We start from the raw sequence: 22,901 nt of genomic DNA, 5'->3' as shown, positions 1-22,901 counted from the left end.
TGGGTGGGAAGTAGACTGATGGGAAATAGAAGGAGAGAGACTCTTTACTGTATTTCTTTCTACATGTCTTATTTTAGGACCACATGAACATATTACTTACCACAAAACTTTACTTTAAAAAGAAATAGTAGCATAAGAACACTATTTAGAAATATGGAAGTAAATATCAGATGAAAGACCAAAAGTAGTTGAAAGTGGTTATTTCCAGGGAGTGGAATCTAGGTGGATTGTCACTTTCCATTTAGTAGTATTTAGTACAATACACAGTTTAAAACTATGTGTATGTATTACTTTGGTTTTTAAAAATTAAGAGAAAAAAACCCATGGAGAGTGACAGTGATATTATGAGGGCTAAGCTGTACCCAACTCTGTCTTGCATGGAGAACTGACCTAAGAATAGAAAAATTTTAATTCCTCCGAAGTGCCAATCTTTTACAAATTTAATCACATCTCTTATGCTGGCAGGTCATTTACATAAAACTACAACCAATCTTGAATACAGCTGGGCATGAATGTAACACAGGCATGGTATCTGATTTCATGGTCTGGAAAAGAGGAAAACTAGAAAAGCAACAGATGTTTTGCTTTTGCCAAGAAAGGCAACTTCTGCCTCAAAACACTCCCACCCACCCAGCGACCCAAGTCAGAAATCTGCAAGTCATCCTTAACTTCCTCCCCCCCTCACCCCTTCAAAGGCAACCAGAGTGATCGTCTCTAAGACAAATATGACCACATCACTTATCCGCCTAAATGCTTCAATATTCCCCCTCTGCCTTCAAAATAAAATCCCAACCCCTACAAGAGAACTCTCCATGACCTGGTCCCTGTCCTCCTGTCTGCATCATCTGTCTTTACCTCTTGCTCTATCCTCTAAGTGACTGAACTTTCAGTTCTCAAAGGAACCAAGAGCTAGGTTTCTTTTGCCTCCAAGCCTTCACATGTGCTATTCTCTCTGCCTCAGTCTTCTCCCATTTAATTACTACTCATCCTTCAGTTCAGACATCCTTCTTCCAGAAAGTCTTACCTGGGCTCTGGGCACAGTGGGTACCACTCCCATCTGTTCCCAGAGTCCCCTGTTTCCTATCAGAGCAACATCAGGCTGGACTCTATGGAAGATATTGTTTCTTTACCTGATCTCCTTTCCAGACTAACCTTTGCTTCTTTTCTTCAACATTGTATCCTCAGCTCCCAGCATATGGTAGGAGTTCAGTGTTGAATAAGCACACAAATAAGACTCAAATCTAGAACCAAGACCAGGTTAACATTTGATTTTTAATCAGGTGGAAACTGAATAAGTATCTCTGACTCTCTCTGGTAGGGTACAGTGCTGAGTCTGATAATTTCATCTTTAAAACTCCCAAGTTCTCCAAGTCATCCAAGGTGGCTGGTACACCAGATGTAATGAATAATAATACCCAGTGCTTCGCTAAGAGCTGGCTCCTAAATAAAGGTAGGTTATAGGACTTCCCTGGTGGCACAGTGGTTAAGAATCCACCTGCCAATTCAGGGGACATGGGTTCAATCCCTGGTCTGGGAAGATCCCATATGCCGTGGAGCAACTAAGCCCATGCACCACAACTACTGAACCTGCGCTCTAGAGCCCTCAAGCCACAACTACTGAGCCTGCGTGCCACAACTACTGAGCCCATGTGCCGCAACTACTGAGCCCATGAGCCACACCTGCTAAAGCTCGCACGCCTAGAGCCCAAGCTCCGCAACAAGAGAAGCCACCACAATGAGAAGCCTGCACACCGCAACAAAGAGCAGCCCCCACTCGCCGCAACTAGAGAAAGCCCACGCGCAGCAACAAAGACCCAACGCAGCCAAAAATAAAATAAAATAAATAAATTTATATATTAAAAAAAAGGTTGGTTATAGTAGTATGATCTTTAAAACAAGCAACAAATCCTTACACCACCCCAGTCTAAGGGGCTGGTGAAAAGGTACATTTGGTGGATACAACCTGGTGCACAACCCTTTTGATAATTTAATACTTTGGTATGAACAGATTATAATTGACACTGGCTATTGTTGTGTCTGGAACTCTATTTGTTTTCCTCAAGCAGCGAAATCTGCCTTTCATCTATTCTGTCTCTTTTCCCCAAGGAAGTGAGATAAAAGCCCATATACATTTCCAGAATGAGACACTGTTTTCTTTGGCCAAAAATCTGTACTTTCTAATTAGACTGTCAATACCAATACTGAAGATGGGCAATTTCAGTTGAAGCCTGTCGTATGAAGAACAAATGTTACCACTGGGGGCTGTACGGTGTGTAATTAGGAAGCAGAGCAGTGATGCATGTACTGCGGGACAGAGTAGATAAAATGTTTCTCGAGGGCAACCCAAGTTTACATCTTCCCTGGAATTAGAGGAATGAATTTAACCAATACCAGCCTGTGAAAACATCTTCAGTGCCACAGAAAAATAAGGAAAAGAAAGACTCTGTGGGGAGAGTTTTCTAAAGAGCTTAATTTATTCTTTACATCCTTCATTTTGCGTTTTAATTATGTGCATAGTTTTTGGCATTGACTGGCATTTGCAATATGAAATAATGTTAAGTGGGGACGCAGGCAACAGAATAATGTGTCCGTAAGAGAAACTGGTAACAATGTCTCCTCAAGGGAGGGAACTGGGGGCTGGAAAAGGGAGGGAGAGAGAATTTCACTGTATACCCTTTCCATTCTTTTGGATTTTGAATCCTGTGAATGCAGCAGTTATTCAATAAATTAATTAATTAATCAAATTAAAATAAATAAGATGAATCAAAATAAATGAAATGCGAATAGTATATGGCAAATGGTTTATATCCTTACTTGGAAAAAAAAAAATGATGATTCTCTGTCAGACTTCCAGACGAGTAAAAATGTGTTTAATTTATAAAATCCTGGGAGCTATTTCAAAATATTTTTTCGACAAACCAATGTTAACTAAATGCCTTCTCGAGCCAGCTAAAGAAGGCATGTGTGTCCCATCACGGGTAATGTCAATGTTGCCCAATTGGTTAAGGTGGTGTCGGTCAGTCTTCTCTACTGTGAAGTTTTTTATCCCCTGTAAGCAATTTGCGTGGAAACTTTGACGCTCCGTAAATATCCTGTCCCTCATCAAACTTCTACCACTATTTTGGCACCCACTGACGACTGTGGAGCACTGTTCTTCCCTCTGTGTTTACTAGTTGGCATGCTACTGTAAGCAGGAGCCCTCCCTTCTGCTAGATTGTTTACGTATTTCTTTTTTTTTTTTTTTTTTTTTTTTGCGGTACGCAGGCCTCTCACTGTTGTGGCCTCTCCCGTTGCGGAGCACAGGCTCCGACGCGCAGGCTCAGCGGCCATGGCTCATGGGTCCAGCCTCTCCGCGGCGTGTGGGATCTTCCCAGACCGGGGCACGAACCCGTGTCCCCTGCATCGGCAGGCGGACTCTCAACCACTGCGCCACCAGGGAAGCCCTGTTTACGTATTTCTTTAAATCACCATAGACCCATGAATTTTTAGTTCATTCAAAGGGTTTAAGCCCATTACTATCATTATTTATTTATTTTTAGTTATATATTATTTACTTATTAGTTTTTTAAGTTGAAGTACATTGATTTACAACATTGTGTTAGTTTCAGTTGTACAGAAAACTGATTCAGTTATACATGTATATGTATATTCTTCTTCAGATTCTTTTCCATTAAAGGTTATTACAAGATACTGAATACAGTTCCCTGTGCTATACTGTAAATTCTTGTTATTTATCATTATTTACTTTAATGCTTGTGTTGACACAGATTTTGCAATTCTCCCCTCTCTCATATTTGTTCACTATTCACTATTCTACAGCTCTTTCTGTTCCTTAAACACGGAGGCTATTTCCTGCCTCAGGGCCTTTGCACTGGCTACTCCCCCTCCCTGGAGTGCAGGCTCCTTTGATTCACTCAGGTTTCCCTGCTCAGAGTCCTTCTCCGATCATCTCATCTAATTTAAGGCTAATCCCTCTCTCCCTCTCCTACTTTCCCTCTCATTCTCCTCTTCTGTGTTTTCAACCTCCTCCTCTCTACTGGTTCCTTCCTAGGAATATTTCAACATGTTCTAGCCTTTCCCACATAATTTAAAGGGAAAAAAAAGCCCTATGAATTCTTCCCTTTCCCCTTCGGTTTCGCCGTCCCTCCCCACACATCCCTAGCCCTCATCTTCTGCTGACAGCCAAACTTCTAGAAAGCAGAGTCTACACTCTCTCAAGCGCTATTTCTTTGCTTTCCATTTATGCCTCCACCCACCAAAATCTCTGCCCAGAACTGAAACTGAAGTCTTCTCACCAGGCCCACCAACAACAAGGGCAGTGATTAGCCCATACCAGACCTTTCCAGTGTGGACTGGAAAAAGGTATCCCTTCCTCAAGATACTTGCTTCCCTCTGTCAGAAAATGGTCCTCTCAAGCACACCAATCTGCAATGTCCACAATGTGCATGGCGCCCACTGGCCTTGTGCAGTGTGCTACCTGCACGACCATACTTTGCTGGCAGCCTTCTTTCTGCTAGCTTGAAAGATGCACTCTGGTCTCATCTTGTCTGACCACTCTCAAACTCCCCTGTGACCACCCCTCCTTCTGGAAATGTGGTCTTCCTTTGCAACCATAACACCACACTCTGCATTCCTGCTGCTCCTTTCTCATCCTCTCAGGCTCTTAAATGTTAAGTCCATTTCAGAGTCCTGTCCTGGTTTTTCTTCCTTTGATGCTTGACCCATCTCTGTGAGTGATGTCAATCACGTTCACTCAACATTTATTGAGTGTCTACTCTGTGCCTGGCAGTGTCCTAGGCACTGACCCCTTGGGATTTCCAAGTACGTGCTGATGATCTGCAAATGTGTCTCTAACTGCCTCCCTGAAATCTGCACATGGAATCCAAATGGACTCCTGAGACTTAACTTCTCCAGAACTGAGCTCATCACCCTTCTCTCCAGATCAATTCCTCTTCCTGTTTTAGCAAATGATACTCATTCAGTTGCCCAAGCCTGAAAGCTGGAGTCATCCTAGACTCCTTCCTCTCTCTGCCCCCAAGAAAGTAGTAGATCTTATTTTTCTACTTCCTAGATATGTCTCAGTTTCCACGTCTCCCCATCGCCATCACCACCACACCAGCCTCCGTCCTATCTAAGCCAGTATCACCTCTCATGTAGAATAAACACTGCATCACAGATGTAGAAAACAAACTTATGGTTACCAAGGCGGGGAAGAGGGGAGAGGGATAAATTGGGAGATTGGGATTGACATATATACACTACTATATATAGAACAGATAACTAGGGAATATCCTGGTGGTCCAGCGATTAGGACTTGATGCTTTCACTGCTGAGGGCCCGGATTCAATCCCTGGTCGGGGAACTAAGATCCTGCATGCCGCATGGTGTGGCCAATAGATAAATAAATAAATAAAATAGATAACTGATAAGGACCTATTGTACAGCACCGGGAACTCTACTCAGTACTCTGTAATGACCTACATGGGAAAAGAATCTAAAAAGGAGTGTGTATATATGTATAACTGAATCACTTTCCTGCACACCTGAAACTAACACAACACTGTAAATCAACTATACTCCAATAAAAATTAATTAAAAAAAAAAAGAATAAACACTGCAGCAGGCTCCCACCTGGCCTCTGCCTCCTGGCCCTGACGATGTCAAGCTCCTCCTTTAAACCCTACAATGGCTTCTTCTGCCCTCAGGATTTAAGTTCTAATTCTTTGATATCATTTGTAAGGCCAATCATGATCAGGCAGTTCCTCTACCTCCCTACCTTCATTTCTCTCCATTTACCCTGCGCCTCATACTCTTTCCCTTATTCCTTCTCCCTTCCAACCATACTGAGCTCCTTTTAGTTCCTGAGCATGTCATCTGTCTCTGAATCTTAGCTGATACTCTTCCCTCTGCCTGGAAGAGCTCCTTTGTGTGCCGACCTGCCGCCAGCCCTTCACCTTGCCAACAGCACCTTTTTCTTCAGGCTTCAACAAAGATCTTACTTTATTTAAGAAGCCTTCCGTGAGCCCCCAAATCTGGGACAGAGGCTTTTTTTCTGGGCTGCCATAGTAAATTACACTGTAGGGTAATTACCTGTCAACTGGCTCTGTATCTCCCGCTAAATGTATGTAAGAGGGGAGGGACCTTGCCTCTCGTTTCATACTTCATCCCTGGGACCTAGCACCGCAACTGGCACACAGCAGGTGCTCAGTAAATACACACTGAATGAATGAGTAGTCAGATGAGTGTAAGATACAGAATCCCCAATTCCTGGCTCTGACTCCCCATGGGAACTTCGGGAAGTCTTTTTTAGTCTTGCTGTATCTCTTGTCCTCACTTATAATATGAAAATACACTACAGATTGTGGCAGTTTTAAAACCTGGCCCCCAACTTCTCTGACATTGTCTTACTGAGAGGTGAGGCCTATGTCCCCTCCCCTAGAATTTGGCCTCTGTGATTTCTTGACCAAAAGATCACATGACAGAAGTGATGCTGTGATTAATTTAGGGGTTCAAGTCTTAAGAAACTGGCAACTTTTGTTTCCTTTCCCTTGAGATGTTTGCTGGTAGGATGCAGGCACAAGGGGAAGCAGCTTTTGGGGAGGCCCACCCACGTGGAGAACACTCAGGCCTGCAGCCCACCAGCCAGCAGTGGGCACCGACTTGCCAGCGTGCGAATGAGCCAGCTTGGAAGTGGATCCTCCAGCCCCCTTTGACCGTGCACCCCATGTGGAGAGCGCCTCCCCCTCTGATTCTGCAGCTAAAGAAATGAATGTGGTTGCTTGGAGATCTAACCTTGGGATGCTTTGTTAAACAACAAGAAATAACCAGGCGGATGCTGAGACCTACAAGTGGAGTGTTGCTGCCACCTGACATGCAGCATTGGCTTTGGGACCGGGTAGCAGGCAGGAGTCGAAAGGCCCTGGGAGGGTGTTAGGGACATGGTAGGAGCCTGGTGGTGAGGGCTTAAGAGAACGAAGGAAAATGTTAGCTGGAGCCAAGAGAGTAAAGGAGACTCCAGTTATATAGGAAAGTTTGGAATAGTGTTGCTGTGCCTCCTGTAATGCAGAAAATCAGAAGTGTGCTGCGTGAACTCAATGACCTGGCTAAGGAGATTGCTAGGCTGAGTTTCTAAAGGGCTGCCTGGCTTCTCCTCGCTGCCTGGTGAGTTTTTACCAAGATACATGCATACCCCAGTTATGTTGTCAGGTGCTGTCTCCACGCACCGAATCGTATACACCCTGGGACTTCTCCAGGTCCCTCAAGAGTTCACACGTCCAATGAGATGGGCTAACTTGTCGTCCTCCAAGTTGTTTAACCCTCTTCTGGGTGACCCACAGGAGGCCAACCTCGGCAGCCCTGCTATCTTAGCTGACCAGGAGGGGGACTGGCAGAGGACCAGCCATCTCAGCACTGGATTGTCTCACTCCTCTGTCCTGGAGCTTCTCCCCTCCCCCACGACCTTCATTAAATCAATACACAAAAATGTTTATAATATATGTGAAAATGTAAAGCATAACCAACCTTCCTCTCCACTAGAACCACAATCCTGTATTTTGTGTTTCCTTCCCTTCTTTTCCCTTACAGGTATACTATGTATGTATATATCCCTGTTGATACATGTAATTTTGCATGATCTTTGTAGCCAGTCTAGAAAATAAATGACTACTCACTATGTCCATCCTGGCACAATATGTCATGCATCTCCGCTGATTGATAAATCCTGTATGATGTTGTGCAGAATGGGTCCACAGAACATCCAAGCAGTTCATTTTCATGCAGGTGCAGCTGCAGCATTGCGGAATGGGAGCGTCCATATAAAGAACAAATCTTTTAGGCAAAGGCTAAAAGTGAGCCGATCAGTTGGTGTGAATCTTGGCAAAGTATGTTGACTCCTCAAGTACATGAGTTCATTACTTAATTAGACAAACCTGTTTGGTAACACAAATGGCAAGGGGAAAAAAATGAATAAAGCTTGGATAGCCCATCCTTCACATCATTCCCGCTTTGGTATCTTTCCTGGCAAATAACTGAGAGCTAACCACCAGTGAGGAGTGGAGGGCATGCTCTGTCTCACTCATTCTAAGTAGTTCCTTGCCTAAGTATCATAAGTAACAGAGATAAATTTTTCATACAATGTAGAAGTGAAAACAAAAATAACAGTTAATCCTCTGGGCATCAAACTAATAAGCCTAGTATTTTTCTAGGTACTACAGTATTTGTTTCCTCAGCCAGTCTCCACTGATATTTTAGTTCTCTGGTTCTCAATCTTGAGTCCTTTTGCAATCACACCTTGAACTTTAAAAAATTTGAATGTTTTGTATCCCATTCCGGGAGATTCTGATGCAATTGGTCTGGGGTGCTGACTGGGCGTGGGGATTTTGAAAAGCTCCGGAGACTCAGAGCTGCAGCGGAGTTTCAGAAACCCTGGTTCACACCGCTTTGTCCTCCTCCTCAGGGTCCAGCGTGGCGCCTGGTGGAAAGTGATGCTCACAATGGATACACAGCGTCCCGTTTCTCAGGAAGGAGGGAAGCGTGGTCTCAGAACCGCAAACCTCCTGGTGTCCTGGGGCGAAGACCATGAGGAGGCCAGTCCTGCCAAGCCAGTGGGTGACGGCGACGCCGCCCGTGTCTAGGTCTCCCCCTCCCTAGAGCGCAGGTACTGTCCGGCCAAGTCCCAAAGGCCTCAGAAGATACACGGCCACCGCGAAGTTCGGCGGTGCCAGGTGGTTTCTTGTTTCCACAAGAGAGGCGGAAGCTGAAGAGGATGGGGTGGCCACTTCGAGCTCTGGACCAAGCCTGGTTGACTTCAGAGTCAATCCAGGCTCCTCTCTCGGCTCCAAATTGCAGCCCCGGCAGCTCCCGAGAGAAGTGGGGGGCACCTAGGCCAGCCGGGTCAGGACTGCTCCGCGGGGAGGCTAGTGCAGCCCCCGGCGCCCGGAGCGCGCGTCAGGTCGCAACCGCCCGGGGAAGCAAGGGGCGCGGCGGGAGCGTCGATCCAGGGGTCGCGGACTACAAGTCCCGACAGGCCTCGGGCAGGGCTGGGCGGTGCCGGAGCGGGGCCAGGGGCCAGCCGGGCCCGGGCGTGCGCGGTGGTTCTCGGGAGTGGCGGGGCGGGTCCTCCCGGCTGTCAGCTGTAGCCCTGTGCGCTCGGGCGAGGGTGGTAGCGGCCATTGGCCGACAGGCGGGAGGGGCGGGCTGCTGCGAGCCTCAGCTGGTTCAGGCCGAGCGGGAGGAGGCGGAGGCGGAGCGGGCGGCCGGCCAGGGAGGCGCGCGCCGGTCTGCTGCGTTCCGGCCTGGCCATGGCAGCGGCGCCCCTGAAAGTGTGCATCGTGGGCTCGGGGAACTGGTGAGCGACGGCGGGCCGGCGGCGCGGGCTCCGCCTGCGGGAAGCCCCTCTGCCGGACGTCCGAGGGCGCACGTCCCCGCCACGGCGTGGGCACCGGGCACCGCGCGTGGGGAGGCGGGGCGGGCGCCCTCGCGGCCGGGCTGGGCACCGCGCGTCCGGGGAGGCCGCGCTGAGGCACTGGGCTGGGAGGCCCTGGGCCCGTGTGCTCGCGGGGGCGACGCGGAGAGAGGGGCGGCGCACCGGCGGGCACCTGTCTGCGCTCGCGGCACTTCGCGGCGGGCGCACGGAGGCCACCTGCTCGCCATGCCCGGGGGGTTTGCGCAACATCCTCAGGGCGTTCTTCATTTCTCCTGGGCACATCGCCTGGGTCGAGGAGTTGGAGGAGGCTCGAGCGTTCTTGCTGGGGTTTCCGAATCGAGGAAACCGAGGCAGAGGGGACTGAAGGGCGCCTGCTATCCAGGTCGAGGGCGGGGCCGGCTCTGCCCTTCCAAGTGCGGGTCCCGCTCCGGCTTCTGTGAAGTCTAGTATCTTAATAAAGTATCGGGAAGAAAATCCAAGTTCCTACAGGCCGGGCTCCCCCAGTTGCTCAGGGACTTTGGGAATTCTCCTTTGGGGGGATGTTTGCGCAGCTTTGCTTCTCCGATAGGCTTTATTTGACTTTAGCGTTTATAAAGCACTTTGTGCCAGGCGTTCTTGTAAGCGCTTTAAATGTCAGCTCTTTTAGTTACTTTTCTGAAACTTACACAGTGGGATTATTTGGTGTGTTTGGGTTACTGTAGAGGAAAGTGGACCGGGGGAGAGGAGGCAGAATATGGTATAGCATCTGATATTTTGTCTTTTTTCCACAGCTGCGCCCTATTTTTCCCACATCCGAGGGACTAGTATAGAATAGTTCAGGGTGATGTCCTTAAAGTCCTTGTGTTTTTTGGTGGCCGGACACTTACCACTGTTCAGGCTTCTAGGAGTCCTGCAGCAATTGGTACTAGTTACTTGGTCTCCGTCTTTAAGACTTGGCCCAGAAAGTACTTCTTGCAGGAAACCTTATCTGATTCTCCACTTTTCCATCCCAGCAAGGTGAGGGCCCTCTCCCTGTGCCTCTGTTGCTGACATCTGTCATTGCAAGGTGATGATTTATTTGATTATCTGTTTCCACTCCTCCCCTCCCAGCTCTTGAGAACAGCATCTACCTTAGTGCCGGGCATATGCTAAGTAAATACTAAATGAATGTCTAAAAACTAACTTTTTAATGTAAAAATGTAATTGTATATGATTTGGCAATAATTCACATTGTTTAAAAGGTACCAAAAACCCCACAAAAAACACAGTGAAACATCTCTCATCCACTCTTGTCTCCCAAGGTATCTCCTGGAAGAAAACCACTGTTATCAGTTTCTTCTGTTCTTTCTGGAAGAATTCTATCAGATGCAAGCGAATGTTTACATATGTTCTTTTATCTCTCTGCCCTGCAAATACTAGGATATTATGCACTTTTCTGTAAACTTTTTTTTTCAACCAACAACAGAATGTTCTGTCCCACATGTAATGGAGTTGGTACCTGCCCACTGCAGAGCTTCGTATGGACTTTCAGCTGGACTTTGCCAGTTCTGATCCCAAGGTCACTTGAGTGAAATGTCAGCTACCTTGTGGGCCGTGAGACTGAAAAAGCGCCCATTCAGCGCATGTTCTTTAACATTAGTTTCCTCTTCTGTAAGAGGCCACAGAACCACAGATGACAGCACCTCTTCCTCCTTTGCAAGGTGCAGAAGTGGCATGGCTGGGCTACGCCAGATATGGGCCTGAAACAAGAGTTGTGAAGTGACCCTCCTGGGGCCCTGCCCCTCCGTCCCCCCTCCCCCCGCTGGCCCCATGCCCCCGGCTTCCCGCAGCTTCTCTCTGATGTACTTGACTTTTTCTTGGCTCACTCCAGCCCAAGGAAATGGAGTAGAACTTGGCTAGTGACACTGGAGCAGAGCAATTGAGAAATGTGCCGATGGTCTGGGCTGGCTGCCGGTTCTGTTAATGATGGGATCAGACTGGAACAGTCATTGGCTTCCTTGTCGCTGCCCTGGGTGCAGAGCCATGCTAGTCCTAGAGAGAGGCTCACGACCTCCCCAGAGAGATTCAGGAACTTAGGGACAGAAAAGGACACAGAGAGGCTGCCCAGGGGCCCACTGAGTGTTCAGCTCTGGTCAAAGACATTTGACTGTCTGCTCCATGCAGATATGGTGGTTTTTCCAGGGATAGGAACACAAGTGGACACCATCTCTTCCTTCACGTCACAGATAGATAAGGATATGGAAGATAAATTCTAAAGAAGTACAAAGTCGAATGAAATATCTGTCACAAGATTAGACATTTTAGATTGTTTCTTTGGTTTCTGTTCTGAATTTTTTTTTTTTTTCCTCACGTGGCATGCAAGATCTTAGTTCCCCAATCAGGGATTGAACCCGTGTCCCTTGCAGTGGAAGCACGGAATCTTAACCACTGGACCGCCAAGGAAGTCCAAGAGTAGACGTTTTAAATAGTGTTTTTAGTAATGTTTCTTAAAATGTGTCCAAAGACAACTTGCATCAGAATTAGCACTGAAGCTAGACTTGCTGAATCATATTCCCTGAGAGTGAAACAGATTTTTCCCTAAGAGATTTTAGCCTTCTGCTGATTTTAAAACAGGTTACCAAAAGACGGACCCTTCCAGATGCTCAGGAATAGGAACTTACTTAAGCAGTGTTTACATTTGGGACTTTTTTTTAAAAGAAATTTATTTATTTATTTGCTGTGTTGGGTCTTTGTTGCTGCGCCCGGGCTTTGGTTGCAGAGAGCGGGGGCTACTCTTTATTGCGGTGCATGGACTTCTCGTGGTGGCTTCTCTTGTTGTGGAGCACGGGTTCTAGGCACGCGGGCTTCAGTAGTTGTGGCGCACAGGCTTAGTTGCTCCGTGGCATGTGGGATCATCCCGAACCAGGGATCTTATCCGTGTCCCCTGCATTGGCAGGCGGATTCTTAACCACTGCGCCACCGGGGAAGTCCCTACATTTGGGACTTTGAAGCAGCTCAGAATGCTTATGGAAATAATGATGTTACATCTGTAGCTAAAAGGTGGGTCTAAAGCTCACATTGGTGCGTCCCCCAATGTAAATAATCATCAGTTGCTATGCAGATACTTGAAGACTGACGGGCCTGTCCCGCCCTCCCTCACCTCTTTTCCTCTAGACGGTGGGAGAGAGGAGGCCAAGGGGGCCTCTTGCATCCAGCTGAGCCCTGTTGTGCTGCCCCCTGTGAGGATGCAGGGAGGTGCTTCCTAAGCGGCATGGCTTTTCTTGGTCCTGGTGACTCACAATAGCAACAGAAAGGAAAAAACAAGCTTCTTAGGTTCCTCCGAAGATGAAACAAAGTTCCTTCACCAGAACCTTGGGAAGGGCACCCAGACACAGTGCAAGATGCAGCTCTAGAACTAAAACCTCAGGGTTGTATTTGCAGTCTAAGTCCAGAAACACCCCACACCTCCTTGGGAGGCCAGGTCAGGCAGCGGTGGAAGGAGGCACTCGGGATTCCTACCCCCTGGGTGTCTGGCCCCATCAAGTTATAGGTCCTTGAGCAAACTGCTTCTCTCCAAGAATCATTGCTCCTGACATGGGTACTTGCTGTCTAGGATCATGGTGAGGATGAAATGAGATGATCTGAGAGAATGCAAAGTGACTAGCACCCAGCAGTTGTCAGCTAATGAAAAAATGCTGTCTGTGTTAGTTCCATCATCCTTGATCAGAGCCATCACAAAACAGACCTTTTCAAGGTCAGTGGTTAATAAAGTGGAATTAAAACCCAGATCCTTCTAACTCCAATGTCCATGTTTCTATAAATTCTTAGCATTTTCAGTGAGAAGTGTACTTTTACCAATGCCAATCACAAAATGCTAAGGAATAGAGGCAGAAGAAGGGAGAAGATAAAAGAGCAGGAGGTGTTTCCAGGAGTTATCTTTTGCCCTTGTTTTCAGCACAGCTTGACTCCTGGGACTGAAAGTCAGGGAGAGCTTTGGCCTACTTTGCACCGATGAGTGAAGCTGGACATGTGGCTGACCCTTTTTGTCCTGTTGGAAACATCTGAATGCAGCCTGGCAGCTCTTCATCCCCCAGTGTCATCGTTTTTGACTGTGCTGCTCAGTGCCTGTGATGATTCTTGCACTACCCCCACGTGGAGAGCTCGAAACAGTTTAGGCATCTGCGTGTTAGCTCCTCTGAGGTCAGAACGACCCCTTCCTGGTCCACAGGCGACGCTGACACACCTCTACTGTGGAAGCTGGAGGGAGAGGTAGTGGCGGTTCGGGCTGACCTGGGAGGAGACCCATTTCCCTCAGGAGCCAGGCTGAGGACACCTGCCAGGCTGATCCGCACACCTGTTTCTGTTGTTGTGCAGTGTATACATCACAGCTATATTGGGGATGAGTCTGATTTTCATATCTTAGCCCTCTTTCACCTCTTTCATCATTCTTCACTTCCTCCCCTCCCTTAAGGGGGATAATCATAACAGTTACCACTTAGGGTCATTTTCTGTGTCTGGGATGTGCATTATTTCATTTAAATCTCATAACAAGTCTATGCGGTACTACTATTATTCCTATTTTAGGTGACAAAACTGAGATTAGAAAACTTTTCAAGGTCAGTGGTTAATAAGGTGGAGTTGAAACCCTGATCTCTCTAACTCCAATGTCCGTGTTTCTATAAATTCTTATCATTTTTAATGAGAAGCATACTTTTACCTGAGAACAAATCCCATCATCACAAAAATATTGAGTAGCTTACCCTCCCAAAAATGTCTAGTATAACAATATTCCACTTAAGAAAAATCAAATTGAAATGAGGTCTTAAAAATCATCCTGGAGAGACTTCCCTGGCAGTCCAGTGTGTAGGACTCTGTGCTTTCACTGCTTGCGGCACGGGTTCGATCCCTGGTTGGGAAACTAAGATCCTGCGTGCCTTGCAGTGTGGCCAAAAAAAAAAAAATCATCCTGTTCAGTTTCCCTCCAAAGGAGGCATCCCATTTCTTGTAGACATGACATTATCATAGTTTACTGTTTTTAAGGCACCTGATCTTAAAATTAATCTAGTAAATTAATTATTAGAAAAGTCTTATATTTGAGAGGAGAATCTGTCACCTCCAGCTTCTACCCATTAGTCTGCGAGCAGCGCTGAGGCGAGCCTACTCTTTTTTTTTTTTTTTTTTCTGGCTGCGTTGGGTCTTTGTTGCTGTGTGGGGGCTTTCTCCACTTGCGGCAAGTGGGGACCACTCTTCGCTGCAGTGGCAGGCCTCTCATTGTGGTGGCTTCTCTTGTTGCGGAGCACAGGCTCCAGGCACGTGGGCTTCAGTAGCTGTGGCTTGCGAGCTCTAGAGTGCAGGCTCAGTAGTTGTGGCGCATGGGCTCAGTCCCTCCATGGCATGTGGGATCTTCCCAGACCAGGGCTCAAACCTGTGTCCCCTGCGTTGGCAGGTGGATTCTTAACCACTGCACCACCAGAGGAAGCCGAGCCCACTCTTTTCTAAAACATGTCCCATTGGATAGAAGAGTCACATGTCCCCTAAATCTTCCCTGTGGCAGGCCAAGTAGTATCTCCAAGCCTCTCAATCCTTGCTGGTGGGAAGTTGTGTCTGGGGTCGTCAACCATCCAGGTCTTTCTCCTTCCCCACATCCCTAACTCCCAGGCTTGATGATGTCAGGAACTAAGCCAGAAGTCCCCCGACTCCTTTAAGGTTATCCTAGTGGCACTTTGCCATCATTCTACTTTGCGGCTCAGTTCCTTCCACAGTTGGGTGCTAGGAACTTCATTGATTATCTGTTGCTGCCCCAGTATCTCCCCTGAAACTTAATGGCTTCAAACAGCAATCATTGATTAGCTCCTGATTCTGGGGGTCAGCAATTTGGGCTAAGCGGGGAGAGTCTTCTGCTGGTCTCACTTGGGCTCACTCATAAGGCAGCGGTCAGGTGTTTAGTGGACTGGGGCTCTTGGTCCTCGATGCCCCCTTTCACAGTGGGCAGGTTTTGGCCAGGCTAATGGGGGCGACCGGCCACGTGTCTATCTTTCTGCAGCAGGAGAGCTTGGGCTTCTCCATGTCGTGGCTGGATTCCAACTTCAAGAGAGAGTTCATGTAAATTCCTCACATAAGTGGAATCATACAGTAATTGTCCTTTTTGTAACTGGCTTATTTCACTTAGTATAATGTCCTCAAGGTTCACTTCTTTTTGTAGCATGTGCCAAAATTTCTTTCCTTTTTAAGGCTGAATTGATAGTCCACAGTATGAATATACCAGCTTTTGTTTATTTGTTCAATCCATCAGTGGACACTTGGGTTGCTTCCACCTTTTGGCTGTTGTGAGTAATTCTGCTGTGAACATTGGTGTACAAATATCTCTTTAAGATTCTGCTTTCAAATCTTTTGGGTATATGCCCAGAAGGGGAATTGCTGGATCATATGGTAATTCTATCTTTAGGTTTTTGAGGAACCACTGTATTGTTTTCCATAGCAGTTACACCATTTTATATTCCCACCAGCAGAGCACAAGGGTTCCAGTTTCTGCACATTCTAACACTTGTTTTTCTTTTGTTTTAATATAGTAGCCACACTAACAGGTGTGAGGTGGTATGTATTTTGTTAATCGCATGTGATGCACATGATCATATGGCATATACAATTTTGCATCCTGTTTTTTGTTAAATGTAACATTCTATTTGAGGCTTTTCCTCTGCAGTTTGGATTTTGATAGACAGAAAGACTGTTTTCATCTGCTTCTCCCCCTCCTTTTTTCCTCTATGTGAAGTTGTTCACATTGATCTTTTTTCCTCTGTGGTTGCTATCTTTGATTTTTAACTTATAAAGCTTTCCTATCCAGAGATCAAATAAACATTCACCAAGTTGAATCTATTTTTAAAATACTTTATTTTTCACATTTGCATCTAATACTCTGGCATTTGATTGTACTTTAAAAGCCCTTTAACTGCAAAGAATTACACAAAATGTTAACAGTGGTTCTCCCTGAGTGGTAAGATGATAATTTTTTTTTGTCTTTCATGTATTGCTTTTATGAATAAGAAAGTCGATGTTATTTAAGCCAAAACTGATCACCCTCTTCCCTTGGATCCACACGTAGGATCAGCTCTGGGCACGGGATGGGGAGAATCTAGCTGCACCCTTGTTTGTTCTCCCTAGAGAGTTTCCTCCTTGGTAAAAGAGGGATGGTCTGTGGCGTCCTTTCTGTGCCAGTAAGCTCCTGCACCCCATGCAGTTCTGGGAATTGTCAACCTGACTTGATAGGCATCCTGTTCCTTGGCTGATTAAAATGTCACATCTTTTTAGAGAGGAAGAGGTGAGTGAATGCCAAGGGGCTGGGGGAAGGGGGGTGTTGCCAGTGGAGGTTAGGACCTCCAGCAGGTGAGTGTCCAGCTGGGACCCAAGGAGGGAGAGCAGAGTGGTGAAGACATGGCCTGGGCTGCGGATCTCTCCTCTTCCACTGACCACCAGTGTGATCCCGGGAGTTCAGTGTCTTCACTTGAAAAATGGGGATCGTGATAGTCCCTGTCTCAGAGGGTTGCTAAGGCTTAAAACAGATAATGTGGGTAAAGCATTGAAAACAGTACTCTGGTGGTAATCAGATTGCGATACCTAAATGTATCAGATGAAAGGGTTATACCCCTTCAGTTTATACAATGTTATTTGTCAATTACATGTCAATCAAAAAACAAAAAGCAAACAAACAGTGCCTGACACCTGGTAGTCAGCAAACCCCTACCCTCTGCCTCTTGCCCCATCCTTCCCTCTCCTCTTCCCCTTCCTCTGCTCCTTTCTCAGCCTCCTCTCCCTGTCTCCCCCTGCTGCTCATAACCTCTCCCCTCCCCCTTCCTCCACCTCCCACCAGGTGTGGACTCTGGGTAAAAGCAGAAGACAGTCTCCATGCCCCCACCCCGTTCCTGCACCTTTGCTCCACGGGCCCTTCCCTCTGGCTCGAATTCTCCCCCACCCCAACCTTAGACTTACCAGCTTTATCCCCTGTGTCCTCTGTGCCCGGCACAGTGTCTGCATGGCATAGGTGCTTAATGTGTATTCTCAACAAAATGATTCTACTCTACCCCTCAGCAAACAGGAATTAGTAGGAAGTGTGGGCTTTGGAAACAGATCTGGGCCAGAACTGCTGGCTCTACATGGACAGCGTGACCGGGTGACTTACTCATTCTCTCTGAGCCTCTGCTTCTTCATCTGTAAAGTGGGGATAACGTGGCTGCTGGAAAGATGAAATGAGCTCTTGTGTCAAATACCCAGTGTGTACCCAGCTGGCACTGGGTCGTGATTTCCCACCCTAAGTCCCTTTTAAATTTTGTTGGCATAATATTGCTGAGGTTGCAAACTAGTCTGTTCTTTGAGGCCCAAGACTTGTTGATAAGTAATTCATGATTCCATAGGAAATGTGATATTATACTCCGGAGTAAAGACCCAAGACTGGCCGTCAGCCGTGCTGAGTCCCCCTCCGAGTTCTGCCACTACCTGGTTGAGTAACCCAAGGTCAGAGTGACCGAGCCTCCTGTGTCGTGTCTTAATCTGCCAGGTGGAGGTTTAGATGGAATTAAACCTTCTTTAAACTGCCCTTTTCGCTTTTGTTTGGCTTATTCACTTAGACTTTCTTTAAAAGTTGACTTTAAAAGAAAACTTTATATCACCACTCCAAAGACTGGAAGTAGAAGGTAACAGCAGCCACCAATAGAATGGAAACAAAACAGTATTATAAAACCCTTGCCAGATACTGGTCCCTGCCGAGGCTCTGAGTGGAGGCCGCCTCATACTTTGGGAAGAAGGGAAATTCACACAGGCTGGGGAGCTGGGAAACACCGCAACACTCACATGAGACATTCGGCGCTGTCTCAGGGAGGCCAGGAGAGTTGAAAAGGGCACACATGCGTCATTGTCACTTGGTGCTGTGTGTGCGTGTGTGTGTGTGTGTGGGGGGGCAAGCGCTCAGCCATTGGGGCTACCTCTGGCCCCCACTCCTCACTTGGGGGAGAACCGGACTCATCGCAGACCTGGCCTTTAGTAGATGGACGAGCTGGCAGGTGGAGCAATGGCTGCTTGTGCCCTTGACCCAGCCGTGTTAACGATCTGTGCCTGACCAGGCTGGAACAGTTACAGGACAGCCCCTGAAACAAGGAGACGCCACCACCGTGGCCATGGGACCCCAGCCCCGACCATGGCTGAGCCACACACAAACTGCCTCCATGGACTGGACTGGACGCAGTATTTTTCTTTTATTTTAGACTCAGTTCTAATATATCTGTGCATGTTTTTAGACTGGTCCTCTGTAGGCCAGGCATCTTTTTAGGACAGGGTTTTCACTTATATGTGGATTTTATGTAGTTGCCTTCAAACACACGGATTCTTCCAAAACACTCCCTTTGCTATTTGATCCTGTTCCTTACACATATGTGACAAACACATTTAGTACCATTTCAGAGCCACAAAGGAGTTTTGGGTATGGATTATACTTAAAAACAAAAACAACTTTATTCAGGTGTAATTGAAACACAGAAAACTCAGACATACTTAATATTTGATGGGTTTGGAGATAGGGATACACCCATGAAACTATCACCACAATCAAGGTAATAAACATCCATCACCTCCAAGAGTTTCCTCCTGCCCCCATCTCCCCATTTTTGGTGGTAAGAATATTCAGTACTATGTTAGCTATGGGCTTGTCGTATAGAATATATAGCCTTTATTATGTTGAGGTGAATTATATACTTTTGAGGTTTTATAAACAACACAGAAAAGGTGGACAGCAAAGAAAATCCTTGGTTCAAATGGAGATAGTACTGAAAGAGATTAAAGCAGAACAAATTAAAGTGTTTTCATTTCTGATCTCCCAAAAAATATATTATTGTATAAGTTATATAGAAAGAACAAGACTAGGCCTTATAGGCATTAGAATCTTTTTGTTCATCTCCCTGGATTTTTTTTTTTTTGTTTTGTTTTGTTTGTGGCTGAGTTGGGTCTTCTTTGCTGCGTGGGGGCTTTCTCTAGTTGCGGTGAGCAGGGGCTACTCTTCGTTGTGGTGCACGGGCTTCTCATTGCAGTGGCTTCTCTTGTTGCAGAACATGGGCTCTAGGCGCGCGGGCTTCACTAGTTGTGGCACACGGGCTCTAGAGTACAGGCTCAGTAGTTGTGGTGCACGGGATTAGCTGCTCCGCGGCATGTGGGATCTTCCTGGACCAGGGCTCAAACCCGTATCCCCTAGCATTAGCAGGAGGATTCTTAACCACTGCGCCACCAGAGAAGTCCCTCCCTGGATTCATTCTTGAATTGAATTTCATGCTTCTTCCCGGTGTCCATCTCCTCCCTTCCCTCCCCTCCCCCATCCATGAGTGGCAGATCCAATAGCTTGGCCCAGAATTACCTGGAGTTACCTCAGCGTTGCTGAGTCTGATGCATCCCTTAGCTACCACTGCAAAACAGCCCACCCTCTGCCAACTCGGTGCTGAAAATAACAAGCACATGTTGTTGCTTGTGCATCTCTGGATCAGCTGGTTAGTTCTTGGCTTGGCCCGGCTCCCTCACGTGTCTGTGATTAGCTCAGTGTTGGCTGGAAGCTCTGCTTTGCCTGCTTTTCCCATCCCTGATGCATGAAGCCCTTTTTGCTTCTCTGCAGAGGTATGGTCTTCCTCAGCACCGTTCCCATGTCTTCTCCCTGGACCCCAGCCAGGTCTGTCCACCGTGGTTCCCTCAGCTGAACGCTGGGCAGGCGAGCCTTCCCATGGATTACCTGGGTTGCATCTGAGTCCTTTATGTTAAAAGTCCCTCGCAGTTTACCCTTCTAATCTCGTGTCCCTCATTCCCTTTCACCTCTTATCACACACAGGATTGTGAACTCCTTTTACCTTGTTCATCTCTCAATTGGGTGGGAAGCTTTTGAGAGCTGTGCCTTTTATATCACCAGCATCTAGCCCAAGGTGTTATGTGCAAAAATAATTGGTGATAATGCCAAGTCTCCCAGGTAATTCTGTTGTGCAGCCAAAGATAAACATAAGGATAACTGTCTCCAATCTGTTCTTCTGCATCAGCTTGGTCCCACCCCCTTTCCGTCATCACCCCTTACTCCATTTCACTAATTGTCTGTATCGTTAGGAAAAATCATTAGAAAAAATAATGAATGCCCTGACACGTGAATTCTCAAGGTGCTCTTTACCATTCTTTCCTTTGCTCCTCACACCAGGAAAGTTATCTAAGAAACTATTTCTCTGTTCAGATTCCTGTAAAAGAACTTGATTGGTTCAGCCGGGATTAGGTACCACCCGTGGCCCAATCAGTGTGCACTCAACACAGCTGTGAGATGGGCAAGGTACCCGCTGACCATGATCACCTCTGCCACGGGGACCAGCCGCACACCCGCGGCTCTTGTGCAGAGGACTGGCGTTAACTAGCATCTTCTCTTCCCCTGTGGGAAAGCCTATTGGAGACTGATTCATTACCAGAAAAGGTTTGGTGAATAGAGATGCAGAAAAAAGGGAGCTTTTAGAGGCCTCTGGGTGTCTTCTGGAGGGACCCATGCCCTTGCTCTGCTCCTTTTCTGGAATCCACTTGGGGCTTGTCTTTCCTTTATGACTGCACATGGAGCCTGTTGCAGTTCACCAGAACACAGCTTATTCTATGGTAGCTGCATGTTAATCTTGGTGGATTTGAAATATAGCCTAGTTGCTTCGGAGACTTCATGAACGCTTGAAGTGTTATTTTTATGCCATCTTTCAGGTGGATTTCTCTTCCTTCTGTGATACTCTCTTCCAAGATAGGTTGGTGCTTACTAGTTTCAAGGGGTGGTGCTTTCTGACCTTGTAGCAAATTCTGGGGCTTTCCTGATCATGGGGTGGTATTTCCAAGTGAAAACAACTAAGTTTCAAACAGTTTGGACTTCCCTGGTGGCGCAGTGGTTAAGAATCAGCCTGCCAATGCAGGGGACATGGGTTTGAGCCCTGGTCTGGGAAGATTCCACATGCCACGGAGCAACTAAGCCCATGTGCCACAACTACTGAGTCTGTGCTCTAGAGCCAACGAGCCACAACTGCTGAAGCCCACATGCCTAGAGCCCGTGCTCTGCAACAAGAGAAGCCACCGCAATGAGAAGCCCACGCACTGCAACGAAGAGTAGCCCCTGCTCGCCACAACTGGAGAAAGCCTGCACGCAGCAACGAAGACCCAATGCAGCCAAAAACAAACAAATAAATAAATAAATTTATTAAAAAACCAAACGAACAAACAGCTTGCGGCTGAGACGACATCACATCTGAGTTGTAAGCTCAGTGCTTGAATCAGAACGCAAGTCTCCTGAAATACAATCTAGTGCTTTTTCTCTTCTGCTCGAGTGAGTTTGTTTTCTTTTCCACTGTTTCTTTTGCAGGGGTTCAGCTGTTGCAAAAATAATTGGTGATAATGTCAAGAAACTTCAGAAGTTTGCCTCCACGGTCAAGATGTGGGTCTTTGAAGAAACGGTTAATGGGAGAAAACTGACAGACATCATAAATAATGACCATGAAAATGTAAAATATCTCCCTGGACACAAGCTGCCAGAAAACGTGGTAAGACTTTGGTTAATTCTAAAAGTTACATTCAGCTGAGTTAGCACTTGGGACGTGGGGAGATGGGAAACCTGCTTCCCCGGTCTCCTGTTCCTCTCTACCACCAGGTTCATTGCTTGGTCCGTTTTGGTTTTCCTGACTCTGAACGTGGGCCTTGTGTTAGTTTGCTGGAGCTGCCATAACAAAGTATGATAGACTGGGTGGCTTAAACAACAGAAATTAATTTTCTCACAGATCTGGAGGCTTCACGTTGTCTGGAGGAAGAAATTTTCCTCTACCCTTCTAGGTTCTTCTGTCTGGTCTGAGAATTAAGTTGACATGAGACAGATTAACAGGAGAAAACCAAACAAAAGTTTAATAACATGTATCATAGGAGAGACCCAGGAAAACTACGTCATTCACCAAAATGGCGGAAGCCCTCACCTTAAATATTATCCTCAGCTAAAGACAAAAGAGGATGTTGAAGGTGGGGATAGTCAGTTCTGGGAGGTAATGGGGAAAGCACAGTAAACAAGGGTAAGGTGGTTATGCAGATTTAAGTCAGTGCCTTCCCCGTTCCTGAGAGTTTCTAGAGATTTGGTCCTCCCAGCTCTTCCAGGTACTTGGAGGGAGATCCCCTTACAAATGGAGATTTCCCTCATGAATGTAAATGTTTCTTACAAAAGGACAACTCCTACTTGGTTTTCAGTTTCCTCCTTGTCTGCTGTTTCTTAAAAAACAACCACCTTAAAATAATTAACGTGCCAGGGCTTCCCTGGTGGCGCAGTGGTTGAGAGTCCGCCTGCCGATGCAGGGGACACGGGTTCGTGCCCTGGTCCGGGAAGATCCCACATGCCGCGGAGTGACTAGGCCCGTGAGCCATGGCCGCTGAGCCTGCACGTCCAGAGCCTGTGCTCTGCAACGGGAGAGGCCACAACAGTGAGAGGCCCGCGTACCACAAAAAATAATAATAA

General features: G+C 46.9%; 1 protein-coding gene across 5 annotated transcripts in view; it reads left to right on the top strand.

The window, feature by feature from the left end:
• Nucleotides 1–9,225: 9,225 nt before the first annotated feature.
• Nucleotides 9,226–22,901, top strand: part of GPD1L (glycerol-3-phosphate dehydrogenase 1 like) — a 107,419-nt gene continuing 93,743 nt past the window's right edge. For all 5 annotated transcript variants that reach the window (XM_060162473.1, XM_060162477.1, XM_060162475.1 and 2 more), the window contains exons 1-2: nucleotides 9,226–9,346; nucleotides 21,771–21,948. In XM_060162473.1, the coding sequence (XP_060018456.1) occupies nucleotides 9,300–9,346; nucleotides 21,771–21,948 (225 nt within the window). In that variant the 5' untranslated portion in view covers nucleotides 9,226–9,299. The remainder of the gene's footprint in view (nucleotides 9,347–21,770; nucleotides 21,949–22,901) is intronic.

This window comes from Lagenorhynchus albirostris, chromosome 10, assembly GCF_949774975.1.
Source record: "Lagenorhynchus albirostris chromosome 10, mLagAlb1.1, whole genome shotgun sequence".
Classification (NCBI taxonomy): Eukaryota; Metazoa; Chordata; class Mammalia; order Artiodactyla; family Delphinidae; genus Lagenorhynchus; species Lagenorhynchus albirostris.
The sequence above is the reverse complement of the archived record's forward strand: the minus strand, read 5'-3'. Positions and strand labels throughout refer to the sequence as shown.